General features: G+C 51.1%; 1 protein-coding gene across 1 annotated transcript in view; it reads left to right on the forward strand.

Annotated features, from left to right (window-relative positions):
- Positions 1-15579, forward strand: part of LOC142254350 (mucin-5B-like) — a 130850-nt gene that overhangs the window by 11597 nt on the left and 103674 nt on the right. The window contains exons 7-13 of the mRNA XM_075325395.1: positions 296-509; positions 658-783; positions 3114-3231; positions 3381-3519; positions 4564-4674; positions 5945-6014; positions 6309-6446. Of these exons, the coding sequence (XP_075181510.1) occupies positions 296-509; positions 658-783; positions 3114-3231; positions 3381-3519; positions 4564-4674; positions 5945-6014; positions 6309-6446 (916 nt within the window). The remainder of the gene's footprint in view (positions 1-295; positions 510-657; positions 784-3113; positions 3232-3380; positions 3520-4563; positions 4675-5944; positions 6015-6308; positions 6447-15579) is intronic.

A 15579-nucleotide genomic window follows, 5' to 3' on the forward strand; every position in this document is an offset into this window, starting at 1 on the left:
TGCGTTGGATTGTCGGCCTCTAGGTTTCGCCGTCTGCCACACAGTTCCAGCTCTGCTACATTGAGGAACTGCACCCTCTAGCAGCAGCACTGCTTATCACATTCTTTATAGAATTCAATACATGTATAATATACTCATCATGAAGCACATGGAATAGCATAAAACATAGTAGTGGTGGGGATACTGCGACCACCTCCCACATGTGCATAGTATGAATGACGCATCAATGTCAACATTCACCATGTATGGCTTGATTTCTTCTATGGTTGCACTGACTGACGTTCTTACTTCACAGGAGAAGGATTGTGTCCACATGTTCTCTAGCTCAGCCTTCATGGACTGCAAAGAACGTCTCCCACAGGGACCCTACATACAAGCTTGTGTGTCAGATCTTTGCACATGTCAATCTTCAAATAATATGTCCTGTTACTGTGACACCCTGGCCGAGTACTCCCGACAGTGTGCCTATGCTAGTGGGAAACCAGGGAACTGGCGAAACAACATGTGTGGTGAATACATTTTTTCATACTCTTAAATTAAAAAAGTACATGCATTTTGCCAAGCTTGATTAAATGCAATTAGATTTGTTAAAGAAAACAAGTATTTTCCAAGAACTGCTATTCTGCATTGACTTGGGAACTGCACTTTGTTTTCTAGTGATTCCCTGCTCCAATAATATGACGTATGATGAATGTGCTTCTCCCTGTGCTGACACCTGTTCCAACTGTGAGCGAACCCTTGTCTGTGAAGAACCTTGTTTTGGAGGCTGCTCCTGTCCATCAGGTATGCCTTCTCCTAAGATGTCTCTTATTTTCGTGTCCTATATACCTTTTACCTGAGCAATGGATCTAATTTTCCTACACACTTAAGAATATTATAATCATAGAATGGTAGAGTTGGAAGAGTTCTCAAGGGCCATCAGGTCCAACTCCCTACGAGTGCAGGTTTTCTTAAATCATCCCAGCTACTGTATGTGTTTATCCAGCTTCTGCTTGAAGATTCCCATTGATGAAGACTTAAAGGGAACCTGTCACCAGATTTGGCGACTTTAAACTGTGGCCAACACCAGTGAGCCCTTATGCGGGCGTCACACGGTACGATATATCGGGCGATATGTCATCGGGGTGACGCACATCCAGCAGCGTCTGATATATCGTAGCGTGTGACAGCGGGGAACGAGCAGAAATACTCACCTTCTCGTTCATCGTTGACAAGTCACTCACTTTCAAAAAATCGCCCGTCAGGTTGTTCATCTTTCCCGTGGCAGCACACGTCGCTCCGTGTGACAGCCCGGGAATGATGAACACAGCTTACCTGCCTCCCGCCGGCAATGCGGAAGGAAGGAGGTGGGCGGGATGTTTACGTCCCGCTCATCTCCGCCCCTCCACTTCTATTGGCCGGCTGCCGTGTGACGTCGCTGTGATGCCAAACGTCCCCCCACCTTCAGGAAGTGGATATTCGCCACTCACAGCGACATCGCCAGGGAGGTAAGTGCGTGTGACGGGGGGTTAACAACTTTGTACGACACAGGCAACTAATTGCCCATGACGCACAAAGGACGGGGGCAGGTATGATCGCTCGTGCAATCGCACGATAGATCGTCCCGTGTGACGCCCGCATTATATACTGCATTCCAGGAATACTGTATATAGGAGCCCAGGCCATTGTGTATAACGTAAAAACACTTTTATAATACTCACCTAGGGGGTGGTCCAGTGCTCTCCTGTTCGGTGCCTCCTTTCTCCGGTCCGGTGCTTCCTCTCTGCTGCAATCTCCGTCCTCCTTCTACCCAGACCAGTATGGATGACGCATCTAAGTCATCCACACAAGCCGACATTGCGGTCCTGCACAGGTGCACTTTGATCTGCCCTGCTGAGGACAGGTCAAAGTACTGTATTGCACAGGCGTGAGGAAAGGTTAAAGGCCACCTGCGCATGCGCACTACAATACTTTGATCTGCCCTGAGCAGGACTTGATCAAAGTGCGACTGTGCAGGATCTCAATGCTGGCTAGTGTGCATGACATAGGATGCACACGGGCCTCAGAAGAAGGGGGACTACGATCGCCGCAAAGAGGTGTCGCCATATCGGAGACCAGTGACACCCATCGGACTGGACCACCCCTTAGGTGAGTATTATAAAAGTGTTTTCTACGCTCCACACAGCGGCCCAAGCTCTTATATACAATATTCTGGAACACTGTATATATGTCAGAATACTACTAGGTGGCGCAGAAACTCAGGCAGGAAACTAACCTGAGTGTAATACTACAGACGTCCACCAGAGGTAATGTCAGAATACCACTAGGTGGCGCAGACACTCAGGCAGGAAAAGTAACCTGAGTGTAATACTACAGAAGTCCACCAGAGGTCGCTAACCCAATCGTCATAGAAGTCAAACAGAAATGGGGCAATGTCGGGAAGTCACGTCTTGGAACAGAGAACAAAACTAATCACAGTCAAGAACAGAGCCGAGGTAAGATACCGGATACCAAACTACACAGGAGAAACACTGGGGAGGACAGAAGACCAGGTAACTGGAGACACACAAAGGTAAGACTGGGCAGGACAGACGGAGGATGGAGCAAGCAGGGACAGCGGAGGTCAGGCAGGGCTGGAGGGACAGTGGACAGACAGGGCCAGAGAGATGGGGATCGGGTAGGTCAGGGGTCAGAACAAAGTTACAGGGTAGCAGTGAAACGGAGCAGAGTACTTCTCACGGGAGTAGCAGTACACCAAGACGGAAATATCACTGGTAGCAGCGTCCAGGAGACAGTAGCACCAAGATATAGCGGCAAGACCCCTGGAACGAAACCAGAGCACACAGGCCCCTCCCAGAGGAAGGATACATGCATCGGCTGAAGAATGGCAGAGCCATGCATAAATCATGACAATATTTGAGCTCAATGGTGTTGGCCGCAGCTTATAGTCGCCAAATCTGGTGACAGGTTCCCTTTACATGCTCATTTCATGTGATTCTTTTGTAGAGCAAGCATCCAGATTTTTCAAAACATCAGTCACAAAGTCGTGCTAGTGACTATATGGGACAATAGATTTTGCAATTTGGCCCTAACCTTGAGAGTTTACTCCATGTACATGATTGTGTTTCTTTCAGGAACGGTACTTGATGATGTTAGAAATCAAGGTTGTATCCCATTCAAAGAGTGCCCGTGTACTTACAACAATAGGACATATGGCCTTGGAGAATCCTTCAGCAACAACTGCCAAACCTGGTACATAATAAAGATCTTCTAAGCCTATGTCAAAATGACATAGACCTACTGTCATGCCTAACTAAAGTACTATAATTTACTACCAGGTATTCTATAGTATACCTATTCTAGCATTTACCACTATAGTTGTTATTTCTTCTCCATTTTAGCACCTGTCAAGGAGGTCAGTGGGGCTGCAAGTCGCTACCATGTCCTGGACATTGTTCTTTGGAGGGAGGGTCTCATATCTACACCTATGACGGTGGTCACTATAACTTCCATGGAGACTGTAGTTACATTTTTACAAAGGTAAATCCATTCATCTTAGCCTAACAAATTATACGTTGGTCGCATTTGAAATGATTGAACACCTCTTAATGTTTTACCTACTACTTGGTATAATAGTGGTGTATGTGATTTTTCAAATTAAAATCACCCATAAATTTATTAACAAGAATATTTGTTTCACTTTTCTCAAGACATTTCTTCCAAACGGGTTGCTTGACTACTTTTGTATTGATTACCAATCCCCCGAATAGGTAATAAATATCAGATTTGTGGGCGTTCTACACCCAGTACTCCACAAATCAGATGTTCTCAGTGTTGGCAGTGGCTGGATGTTACCAATTGCGAAGCTGAAGATTACAGAAATGTCATCTATATACCAACCATAGTTGGGTGCTATAGATCTACTTGTATTCCTTTGAATAGGGGCAGATATGTGGCACTCTTCAATAGCCAATACACATTTGACAGAGTGGTGCTGTTCAGCCCCGCAACTCATAACATCCAGTTGCTGCCAGGACTGAGAACATCTGATCAGTGAAGGTGTCAGGTGTCAGAACTCCATCAATTTGATGTTGATGATCTATGGCTAGATCATCACCATGAACATATTTAAGCAACACTTTAAGTTATCAGACAAGGTATTTTCAAGTATGTCAATCCTCCGTTATAGCCTACTGCAGTGTTCCCCAACTCCAGTCATAAGGAGCCATCAACATGCAATGGAAATCATGGAAATCATGTTGGTGGCTCCTGAGGACTGGAGTTGGGGAATACTGTCCTACTGCATGTTCACTCAATATTTAACATTTATCCTGTATTTGTATCTCAAATATTTCATTAGAGGTGTTCTTGCAATTGTTAGAGCACCCATGTGTAAGTCTTGTTACACAGAGGTCAGGTAATATTATTTTACTAACTTCCATGAGAAACTGAAATGATAACATTGTAATAATTGCTGCTAAAGGACTTTTTTGCAGGTCTGAATCAAACCAATATAACTCTCATAACTGTAAGATGCAGATGAGACTAGTTGTATATAGACTAAATTATATTATACCTTTTCAGGACTGTGTTGAAAAGATGTTTAATGTACTTGTTGAGCTGAGAAAATGTGGAATCACGCACACAGAGACTTGCCTGAAAAGTGTTACCCTCTTCCTGGGGAACGGATTAACTGTGAGTAGTGGTATTTGGGATTGGTATTTGCTTAGTTTTTACTTTCTCGGAAGCGTAAGTTTAACCTCATAGATCCCTGTACAAAATCTGCAACAGTTTCCCAACTTTCCATGTGCCATTTATACTACTGGTGTCTTCAAATGTGGGGGAGGGACCATTTGCTCCCCTCTTCTGAGGACAGAACTGGTGAACATCTGCTACCTCTGCACCAACTTTAGCTTTGCCACTGCACTTAAGCGAGCTTTACACGCTGCAACATCGCTAGCAATTGCTAGCGATGTCGAGCGCGATAGCACCCGCCCCCGTCGCACATGCGATATCTGGTGATCGCTGCCATAGCGAACATTATCGCTACGGCAGCTTCACACGCACATACCTGGTCGGAGACGTCGCTGTGAATGCCGAACAATCCCTCCTTCAATGGGGAGGTGCATTCAGCGTCACAGCAACGTCACTAATCGGCCGGCCAGTAGAAGCGGAGGGGCGGAGATAAGCGGGACATAACATCCCACCCACCTCCTTCCTTCCGCATTGCCGGTGGACGCAGGTAAGGAGATGTTTGTCGTTCCTGCGGTATCACACATAGCGATGTGTGCTGCTGCAGGAACGACAAACAACATCATACCGGCAGCAGTAGCGATATTATGGAAAGGAGCGACGTGTCACCGATGAACGTTTTTTGACGTTTTTGCGATCGGTGATTGTCGCTCCTAGGATTTACACGCTGCGATGTCGGTAACGGCGTCTGATGTGCGACACTACCGACGTGACCCCGACGATATATCGCTACCGATGTCGCAACGTGTAAAGCCCCCTTTACACTCTTGGTTAATTTAACCAACTTGTTCAACAAAGCAGAAGAGATTTCTGCTAAGACCTGATAGTTATTACACTAAAATTACCGGATTGCCAACAGTCTAAAATGTATCCAGTCATCCTTACTCTCTTTAAGGAGATGATGCTGGGGGAGAGAAAGATCCGGCATGTTGAATTTATATCAACCATTTCTTTTGTTTTCCAAGAGATGGCCATTGCCAGTTTAGCCTACCGTAGCAGCAGCTGCTCTCATAGAGAACACAGGATCACTCAGTTGAGCATTCTTGTGCATTGGGGAGTCGGGAGATGTCTGTCAGCTCGGTGATTGTTGGTAGAGGCCCCCATAGTCAACTGTCTAATGTCTACGAGGGCCTCTAAATTCACTTCTTTCCCTCACTCTTACTATTTTTTTCTGCTTTTATCTGTGTATAGACTAATATCACTTTTCTTGCAGGTTATCACAGTCAAATGCACTGGGGCTATCCTTTTAAACGGAGTATATGTCCACGCACCTCTTTTTACAGGTACTGTGTTCTCACCGTAATCTTGCTTAGGTCAATATTCATTAATTTAATGTTAAAATGATAATTATGGATCATTGTCTTCACATGTAAAGAGTGAAAATCAGAAGGTCAACCAAGGTCTTTACATTTGTTGTAGTTTTTTAAGCAGTTGTAGCATTACTGATATTGTACATCAGTATATATTATACATTGTATATTGATATATTATACATTGTATTGTATAATTGATATAATGTATATTGTCCCTTGATGTTCATCTAGTTGATAGACTTACGTTTTATTTTTGCTTTCCAGATAACTTTGTTTTGCTCAAGCTTTCTTCCTTTTACTTGATTATTGAGAGTATCTTTGGTATCCAGCTTCAAATCCAGCTTGAGCCAAGTATGCAGTTCACTGCCAGATTGCATCCTGACTATATGGGAAATGCATGCGGTAAGTTGCTGAATAGAGATAAGTAGATCTATCCACTGCAGATTAACTTTGAGTCGAATTTCCTGAAATAAAAATAAATAAAATCAAATACATTGCTATTTGTGAATTTGGTAAAACTGAAAATTCTCACCACTATTTCACACACTGCAAAAGACTCAGACAGTTAGCAAATGATATTAGGAGCAACTGTCGCGGGTGTGGAGGGCGCTGCGCTCACCCACTGCTCGGGTCCGGCTGCTGCTGCTGCTCGCTCAGTCGGTGGCTCGAGCGGTGGGCCGGATCCCGGGGACTCGAGCGGCGCTCCTCGCCCGGGAGTGAAAGGGGTGGTTTGGTTTAGGGGTATTGTCCATGACGCCACCCACGGTTTGTGGTGAGGTTGGGACACCACTGCTGCTCTGTACGGGGATCCCGAGAGCAGCTGAGATGTTTTCTCCCCTCCGTGGGTAGGGGGGTTTGGTGGTCCCGGGGCCCGGTGGTGGAGGTCGGAAGGTGGGTTGCGGGGCTGGGCCAGGTGCAGGGTCACGGGGCAGCGCAGTGCCAGACGGCACGGTGGTACTCACTCAGCCAGTAACGCACACGGAGTCTCTGGTAAAACAAACGGCTGGATGGACGAGTCCCACAGACGGCTGCAGCGGTCACTCCCGGTAGGTTGGCGGTAACTGTCTCTCCCTGCACCGGTGTTCTATTCTCGGCCCCAATGGCTTCCCACTGATAGCCCGCTCCCCAGTGGTATGTTGGCTAAGGGAGCCCTTCCTTTGCCCGCAGGCTCTGGCCCTGGGAGCTCTAGCTCTGGCGGTAGCTTTATCTCCCTCACGGTTTGGACGGTTGCCTTCAGTCGGGTCTTTTACTGCGGGGAAACCCCGGAGTTTCCCGTCGCTGACGAATTTGACCGGTTTTACGGCGACTCCTAGCCTGGTCGGGGTCCGTAGGCCCTGCCGGATGGTGCTGGCTTCTCTTCGCTCCCCGGTTCGGTACTGGCGGGCCACCGCCCGTCCCCGGTCCTCACGGTTGTGCGTCAATCGGCCTCTCCTGCAGACGGTCACCACCGTCTGCCAACCTTGCTGTCAGGTGCCCGGGCCACGTACCCGGACACGGCCAGTCAGTTCCTCCACTCCTACTTCCTCACTCTACAACTCCTAAAAATGATCTGTCTTCCTTTTCCCGCCTCCAGGACTGTGAACTCCTCGGTGGGTGGAGCCAACCGCCTGGCTCCACCCCACCTGGTGTGGACATCAGCCCCTGGAGGAAGGCAACAAGGATTTGTGTCTGACCTTGATGTTCCTAACCGGGGTGTACCTGTGACGTCCTGGCTTGTCCATGGCGCCACACAACCATGCGGGCTTCTCCATAATGCCTGCAGGTATCATATCATATGGAATCGTGCCACAAATAAGTAGGGCTGTTAGAAGGACTGCAAAAAATTGGGGCTGGCCAAACTGTGTCGTTTTAGGCTTTTATACCATACTAGAAGGTGGCCCGATTCTACGCATCGGGTATTCTAAAATTTACGTATTGTGTAGTTAATGTATGATTTTTGTTATATATATATATATATATATAGATGTTGTTGTGTGTAGTTACCAAGTGTTTGTGTAGGGCGCTGTACATGTTCTGGGTGTTGTCTGGGTGTGGTGGGGGGTGAGAGCGGTGTTGTTTGTGTGTTGCGTTGTTTGTGGAGCGCTGTGTGTCTGTAGCGTTGTGTGTGTGTGTTGCGCGGTTTGTGTGGGTGTGGGGTGTGTCTGTGTGTTTTGGGGGGAGGTATGTTTTGTGCAATGTGTGTGTTGTGCGGTATGTGCGTATATTTGTGTGTGCCGCGGTGTTTGTGTGTTGGGTGTTGTGTGTGTGGGGCGTTGTCTGTGTGTGTGGGTGTCTGTGTATGGCAGTGTTTGTGGTTCCCAGTGTGTGTGTGGTGTGTTGTGCAGTGCGTGTGTGGCGGTGTGTGTGTGTGTGTTTTGGGGGGAGGTGTGCACCCCCCATCGTGCTCCATCCCCCATGCTGCGCACCCACCATCGTGCTCCATCCCCCATATGCTGCGCACCCCCATCGTGCTCCATCCCCCATGCTGCACACCCCCCATCGTTCTCCATCCCCCATGCTGCGCACCCCCCATTGTGCTCCATCCCCCATGCTGTGCACCCCCCATCGTGCTCCATCCCCCATGCTGCGCACCCCCCATCGTGCTCCATCCCCCATGCTGCGCACTCCCCATTGTGCTCCATCCCCTATGCTGCGCACTCCCCATCGTGCTCCATCCCCCATGCTGCGCACTCCCCATCGTGCTCCATCCCCCATGCTGCGCACTCCCCATCGTGCTCCATCCCCCATGCTGCGCACTCCCCATCGTGCTCCATTCCCCATGCTGTGCACCCCCCATCGTGCTCCACAGTCACCCATCAGACAGTATACACGCACACATCTGATCGCATACACTCACACACACACCCCACTTCTCCCTGTGCCCACCGGTGGGCGGTCCCAGCAGCTGTGCTGCACGCCGTGCTCCTCTGCTGACACTTACAGATCCGATTGCATACACTCACACACTCACACATCAGAACACACTCACACACATCCGATCGCATACACGCACACACACACACACATCAGAACACACTCACACACATCCGATCGCATACACGCACACACACACTGACGATATCGCACAGCGCTCACACAATCACAACATCCGGAGAGACCACATGCTTCCGGCCATGTGATCCTCCAGCAGGTCCTGGAAGATCACTGCACGCACAGGATCGCCGCCGAGAAGCAAGCGATATCACGGGATGTTGTGAGTGTGTGGATGCGATCTGATGTGTGTGTGAGAGTGAGTGTGATCTGATGTGTGATCTGATGTGTGAGAGTGTGTGTGTGTGTGTCTGTTCTTATGTGCGTGTGTGTGTGTTCCGTCGCTGCAGGCCCGCCCCCGCTCGCACGGGAGCCCACATCAGCGTACGCCGGCGTACGCTGATGTGGGCTCCCGGGGGTACAGCACTCACCTGGGAGTCGGTTCGGGGAATGCGTGCGGGGGGCGGGGCCAGAGCGAGCGTGCAATGCGTGGTGAGGGGGGCGGGGCGTGGCCGAGTTTCCAATGCGTGCAGGGGTCGGGGTGAGAGGCCAATCCATGTGAGGGGGCAAAGCCGAGGCGAGCGGCCAATCCGTGTGGGGGAGGGCCATGGCGAGCCTAGCGGCCAATCCGCTGTTTATCACCGTAAGGACACAATTTTGGAGCAAGACAGACAGACAGACAGAATAAGGCAATTATATATATAGATGAAAAGGAGGTGTGAGCACACAGCCCTTTCCACATAGAGATGAAAAAGGCTACTCTGATTGTGGTGTAGAACTGTCCTGCTGAAACACACTAAAATGGCATTGGTAGTCCCAGTCTGTGAACAATATTCTAAAGATTCTGATTATATAGGGAGGTGCAGGACCTGTAAAGTCAGTGTGAATGTGAATTGATTGTTCTTAGATACACTGCAGTAACAGCACCTTAATAACAGTGGATTTTTCTTTGTCGCTCCATTGGGAGACCCAGACAATTGGGTGTATAGCTTCTGCCTCCGGAGGCCACACAAAGTATTACACTCAAAAGTGTAACCCCTCCCCTCTGCCTATACACCCTCCCGTGCATCACGGGCTCCTCAGTTTTATGCTTTGTGTGGAAGGAGGCACACATCCACTCACACATCTCCATTTTAGTCAGCAGCAGCTGCTGATTGTATCGGTTGGAAGAAAAGAGGGCCCCCACGGGGCCCCCTGCATGCTCCCTTCTCACCCCACTAAGTCGGCGGTGCTGTTAAGGTTGAGGTACCCATTGCGGGTATGACGGCCGGAGCCTCATGCCGAGTTTCCTTCTCCATCCCTGAGGGCTCTGGTAGAAGTGGGATCCGAAGCGGTCATCCAGGTTCTGGGACCGTGCTCCCTCCGCAGCCCCTGAGGGAATCTGCTGGACAGGAGCTTTTCTATCCTCAGGGACAGGGCCCTGCATCCACGAGGTACTCTGTGTCCCCATGGGGACTGTGTATGGAGCGCCTGGTTTCCGGACGCCGCATCTGACTGCTGAATTGTGAAGACCGGGGACTACCGCGCCGACCGCGCCTGCTTGTCGGCCGCGGTATTAAATTTAGTCCCCGGCTTCATCGCAGCCTAGTGGCAAAACTCCCGCCCCCGGGCCTGTCTATCAAAGATAGGGGCGGGACAGCCGACCTGACGTCGGATGTGAGGGCCGGGGCATCCTGTATGCTCCTTCCCCCCTCACTGATCACTGTGGGGACCCCAGATTCCCGCACTTTTCCTAACGCCGCCCATGGCTTCACTCCTCCCCTGAGAGCTCCGGCAGCCATCTTTAGGACATTCTGCCGGTGGAGAATCACAGAGAACAGCTCTGCAGCTCTGGGAGACCAAGGCAGGGAATCTGGAGCACACACACCCCGCTTTTTAGCGGTCGGTAAGCCGCACCGGTCACTCGGTGTTGGTCCCCTTGGGTGCCGGTATAGATACGTATATATATACTTATTTCTGTTCGGCCGGGCTGTATACCCTTTTTTCTATATACCCTCAGTGATCACGCTCCTAGGACACAACAGCATGTCGGCCACAAGGAGCAAGGGCACTAAAGCACAGGTTTTTTTTGCGACATGTACCTCTTGTAGGGCCATGTTACCTGCGGGTTCCCCCTACCCTCACTGTGAGCAATGCTCGACCCCTGTTACGCTTGCTCAGCCGGAGCCTCGGTCACTAGTGGGCCCCTCGGCTCAGGCAGACCCCCCTGCTTCCACTGTCCAGGTGGCAGCGACAGAGTTTGCAGTTTTTGCTGAAAAGCTCTCAGAGTCACTCTCACAATCCATGGCTCAGTCTATGGACAAATGGTCTGCCAAGTTGCTGGAAGCCCTGCAGTCCAGACCGGTCCTTACACAGGCCCCTGACCCTGTTAGATCGGCGCCTCCAGGTCCCTCTCGGTACACTCCGGCCGGGGTGGACCCTAGGTCTCACGTGGAGGACTCCTCCACGGACCACAGTCCCAGACCAGCTAAGCGGGCTCGCTTGGAATCTTCCCCGACTTCCTCACGCTGCTCGGGTTCCCAGTTTTAAGGACTCTCTGGAGGACGAGGCGGAGGTTGCAGCTCAGGGCTTGGACCCTGATGTTGCTCTCAATCTTGATACACCTGAAGGGGACGCCTTAGTAAATGATCTTATCTCGTCCATCAATCAGGTGTTGGATCTATCTCCCCCGCCTCCACCTATAGAGGAGTCGGCCTCTCAGCAGGAGAAACACCAGTTTCGGTTTCCCAAACGTACACGGAGTGCATTTTTTGATCACTCTAACTTCAGGGATGCCATCCAGAAGCCCAGAGCGGTTCCGGACAAGCGCTTTACTAAGCGCCTTACAGACACACGTTACCCCTTCCCCGCTGACGTAGTTAAGGGTTGGGCTCAATGTCCTAAGGTGGATCCCCCAGTCTCCAGATTGGCGGCTAGATCTGTGGTTTCGGTTGCAGATGGCTCATCACTAAAAGATGCCACTGACAGGCAGATAGAACTCCTGGTGAAATCCATCTATGAGGCCACGGGAGCGTCTTTTGCCCCGGCTTTTGCAGCCGTGTGGGCACTCCAAGCTATCTCAGCTTGTCTGGCTGAGATTAATGCGGTCACACGTACGTCTGCCCCGCAGGTTGCATCTTTAACCTCTCAGGCGTCGGCGTTTTCTTCCTACGCCATGAACGCAGTCCTAGACTCTGCTAGCCGTACAGCGGTGGCATCCGCTAATTCGGTTGCAGTCCGCAGGGCCATGTGGCTGCGCGAATGGAAGGCAGACTCGGCTTCCAAGAGGTTCTTAACCGGTTTGCCGTTTTCTGGCGAGAGATTGTTTGGCGAACGATTGGATGAGATTATTAAGGAATCCAAGGGAAAGGACTCCTCCTTACCCCAGTCCAAACCTAAGAGACCTCAGCAACGAAAAATACAATCGAGGTTTCGGTCCTTTCGTCCCTCCGCCAAGCCACAGTCCTCTTCGTCCAATAGACAGGACAAAGGCCAGAGGAACTCCTATGCGTGGCGGTCTAAGTCACGCCCCCAAAAGACCGCCGGAGGCACTGCTTCCAAGGCGGCCTCCTCATGACTCACGGCATCCCCGAACCGCATCCTCGGTCGGTGGCAGGCTCTCCCGCTTTCGCGACGCCTGGTGGCCACATGTTCAAGACCGATGGGTGAGAGACATCCTGTCTCACGGTTACAGGATAGAGTTCAGCTCTCGTCCTCCGACTCGTTTCTTCAGAACCTCCCCGCCCCCCGCGCGAGCAGACGCACTTTTTCAAGCAGTGGACGCTCTGAAAAAAGAAGGAGTCGTGACCCCCGTTCCCACTCAGGAACAGGGTCGCGGTTTTTACTCCAACTTATTCGTGGTGCCAAAGAAAGACGGATCATTCCGTCCCATTCTGGACCTCAAATTGCTCAACAAACACGTGAGCACCAGACGATTCCGGATGGAATCTCTCTGCTCGGTCATCGCCTCGATGTCACAAGGAGACTTCCTCGCATCGATCGACATCAAGGATGCCTATCTCCATGTGCCGATCGCACCACAACATCAACGCTTTTTGCGTTTCGCCATCGGGGACGAACACCTTCAGTTCGTGGCATTGCTCTTCGGCCTGGCGACAGCCCCACGGGTTTTCACCAAAGTCATGGCATCCGTTGTGGCGGTCCTGCATTCTCAGGGGCACTCGGTGATTCCCTACTTAGACGATCTCCTAGTCAGGGCACCTTCTCGGGCGGCGTGTCAACACAGCCTTACCGTCGCTCTGGAGACCCTCCAGCAGTTCGGGTGGCTCATCAACTTCCCAAAATCCAAGTTGACACCGACCCAATCTCTGACCTATCTAGGGATGGAGTTTCATACACAGTCAGCGGTAGTCAAGCTACCACTAGACAAACAGCTGTCACTGCAGGCAGGGGTGCAATCTCTGATTCAGACTCAGTCACACCCCTTGAGACGCCTCATGCACTTCCTGGGGAAGATGGTGGCAGCGATGGAAGCAGTGCCCTTCGCGCAATTCCATCTGCGCCCGCTCCAGTGGGACATTCTCCACAAATGGGACAGGAGGTCGAACTCTCTCGACAGGAACGTCTCTCTTTCCCTTGCAACAAAGACGTCTCTTCAGTGGTGGCTTCTTCCCACTTCTCTATCACAGGGAAAATCCTTCCTGCCCCCAACCTGGGCTGTAGTCACCACGGACGCGAGCCTGTCAGGGTGGGGAGCGGTGTTCCTCCATCACAGGGCTCAGGGAACCTGGACTCCGATAGAGTCTTCCCTTCAGATCAATGTCCTGGAGATAAGGGCAGTGTATCTGGCCCTATTGGCTTTCCAGCAGTTGCTGGAGGGCAGGCAGATCCGTATCCAGTCGGACAACGCCACTGCCGTTGCATACATCAACCACCAAGGCGGCACGCGGAGTCGTCAAGCCTTCCAGGAAGTCCAGCGAATTCTGCAGTGGGTGGAAGCCACAGCATCCACCATCTCCGCAGTTCACATACCGGGCGTAGAAAACTGGGAAGCAGATTTTCTCAGTCGTCAGGGCATGGATGCAGGGGAATGGTCCCTGCACCCAGAAGTGTTTCGAGAGATCTGTCGCCGCTGGGGAACGCCGGACGTCGATCTCATGGCGTCACGGCACAACAACAAGGTCCCGGCCTTCATGGCACGATCTCAAGATCACAGAGCTCTGGCGGCGGACGCATTAGTTCAGGATTGGTCGCAGTTTCGACTGCCTTATGTATTTCCTCCTCTGGCAATGCTGCCCAGAGTACTACGCAAGATCAGGTCCGACTGCCTTCGCGCCATTCTCGTCGCTCCAGACTGGCCGAGGCGGTCATGGTACCCGGATCTGTGGCATCTCACGGTGGGTCAGCCGTGGGCGCTGCCAGACCGCCCAGACTTGCTGTCGCAAGGGCCGTTTTTCCATCTGAATTCTGCGGCCCTCAACCTGACTGTGTGGCCATTGAGTCCTGGCTCCTAGCGTCTTCAGGGTTGTCTCAGGATGTCATTGCCACTATGAGACAGGCCAGGAAACCGACGTCCGCCAAGATCTATCACAGGACTTGGCGGATTTTCTTGTCCTGGTGTTCTGATAAAGGTTTTACTCCCTGGCCTTTTGCCTTACCCACTTTTCTTTCCTTCCTTCAATCCGGAATGGATAAGGGGTTGTCACTTAGTTCTCTCAAAGGGCAAGTATCGGCACTCTCAATATTCTTTCAAAAGCGCCTGGCCAAGCTTCCGCAGGTCCGCACATTCCTGCAGGGAGTTTGCCACATAGTCCCACCTTACAAGCGTCCGCTGGAACCCTGGGACCTTAACAGGGTGCTAACGGCTCTTCAGAAACCGCCCTTTGAGCCGCTGCGGGATGTCTCCTTATCACGTCTTTCGCAGAAAGTGGCATTTCTAGTAGCAGTTACTTCACTCCGTAGAGTGTCGGAGCTTGCAGCACTGTCATGCAAAGCCCCCTTCCTGGTTTTTCACCAGGATAAGGTGGTTCTCCGTCCTGTTCCGGAATTTCTCCCTAAGGTGGTATCGCCTTTTCATCTCAATCAGGATATCACCTTACCTTCATTTTGCCCTAATCCAATTCACCGCTTTGAAAAGGATTTGCACTCATTAGATCTAGTGAGAGCACTCCGTTTCTACGTGTCTCGCACAGCGCCCCTGCGCCGTTCAGATGCGCTTTTTGTCCTTGTGGCTGGTCAGCGTAAGGGTTCGCAAGCTTCCAGGTCAACCTTGGCTCGGTGGATCAAGGAACCGATTCTTGAAGCTTACCGTTCTTCGGGGCTTCCGATTCCTTCGGGGCTGAAAGCCCATTCTACCAGAGCCGTGGGGGCGTCCTGGGCATTGCGGCACCAGGCAACGGCTCTACAAGTGTGTCAGGCAGCTACGTGGTCTAGTATGCACACTTTCACAAAGCACTATCAAGTGCATGCCTATGCTTCGGCAGATGCCAGTCTAGGTAGGCAAGTCCTTCAGGCGGCGGTGGCCCACCTGTAAGAGGGAGTCGTGTCGGCTCTTGTTATCGAGGTATTCTTTTACCCACCCAGGGACTGCTTTTGGACATCCCAATTGTCTGGGTCTCCCAATGGA

This window comes from Anomaloglossus baeobatrachus, chromosome 10 (genome assembly GCF_048569485.1).
Source record: "Anomaloglossus baeobatrachus isolate aAnoBae1 chromosome 10, aAnoBae1.hap1, whole genome shotgun sequence".
Taxonomy (NCBI): domain Eukaryota; kingdom Metazoa; phylum Chordata; class Amphibia; order Anura; family Aromobatidae; genus Anomaloglossus; species Anomaloglossus baeobatrachus.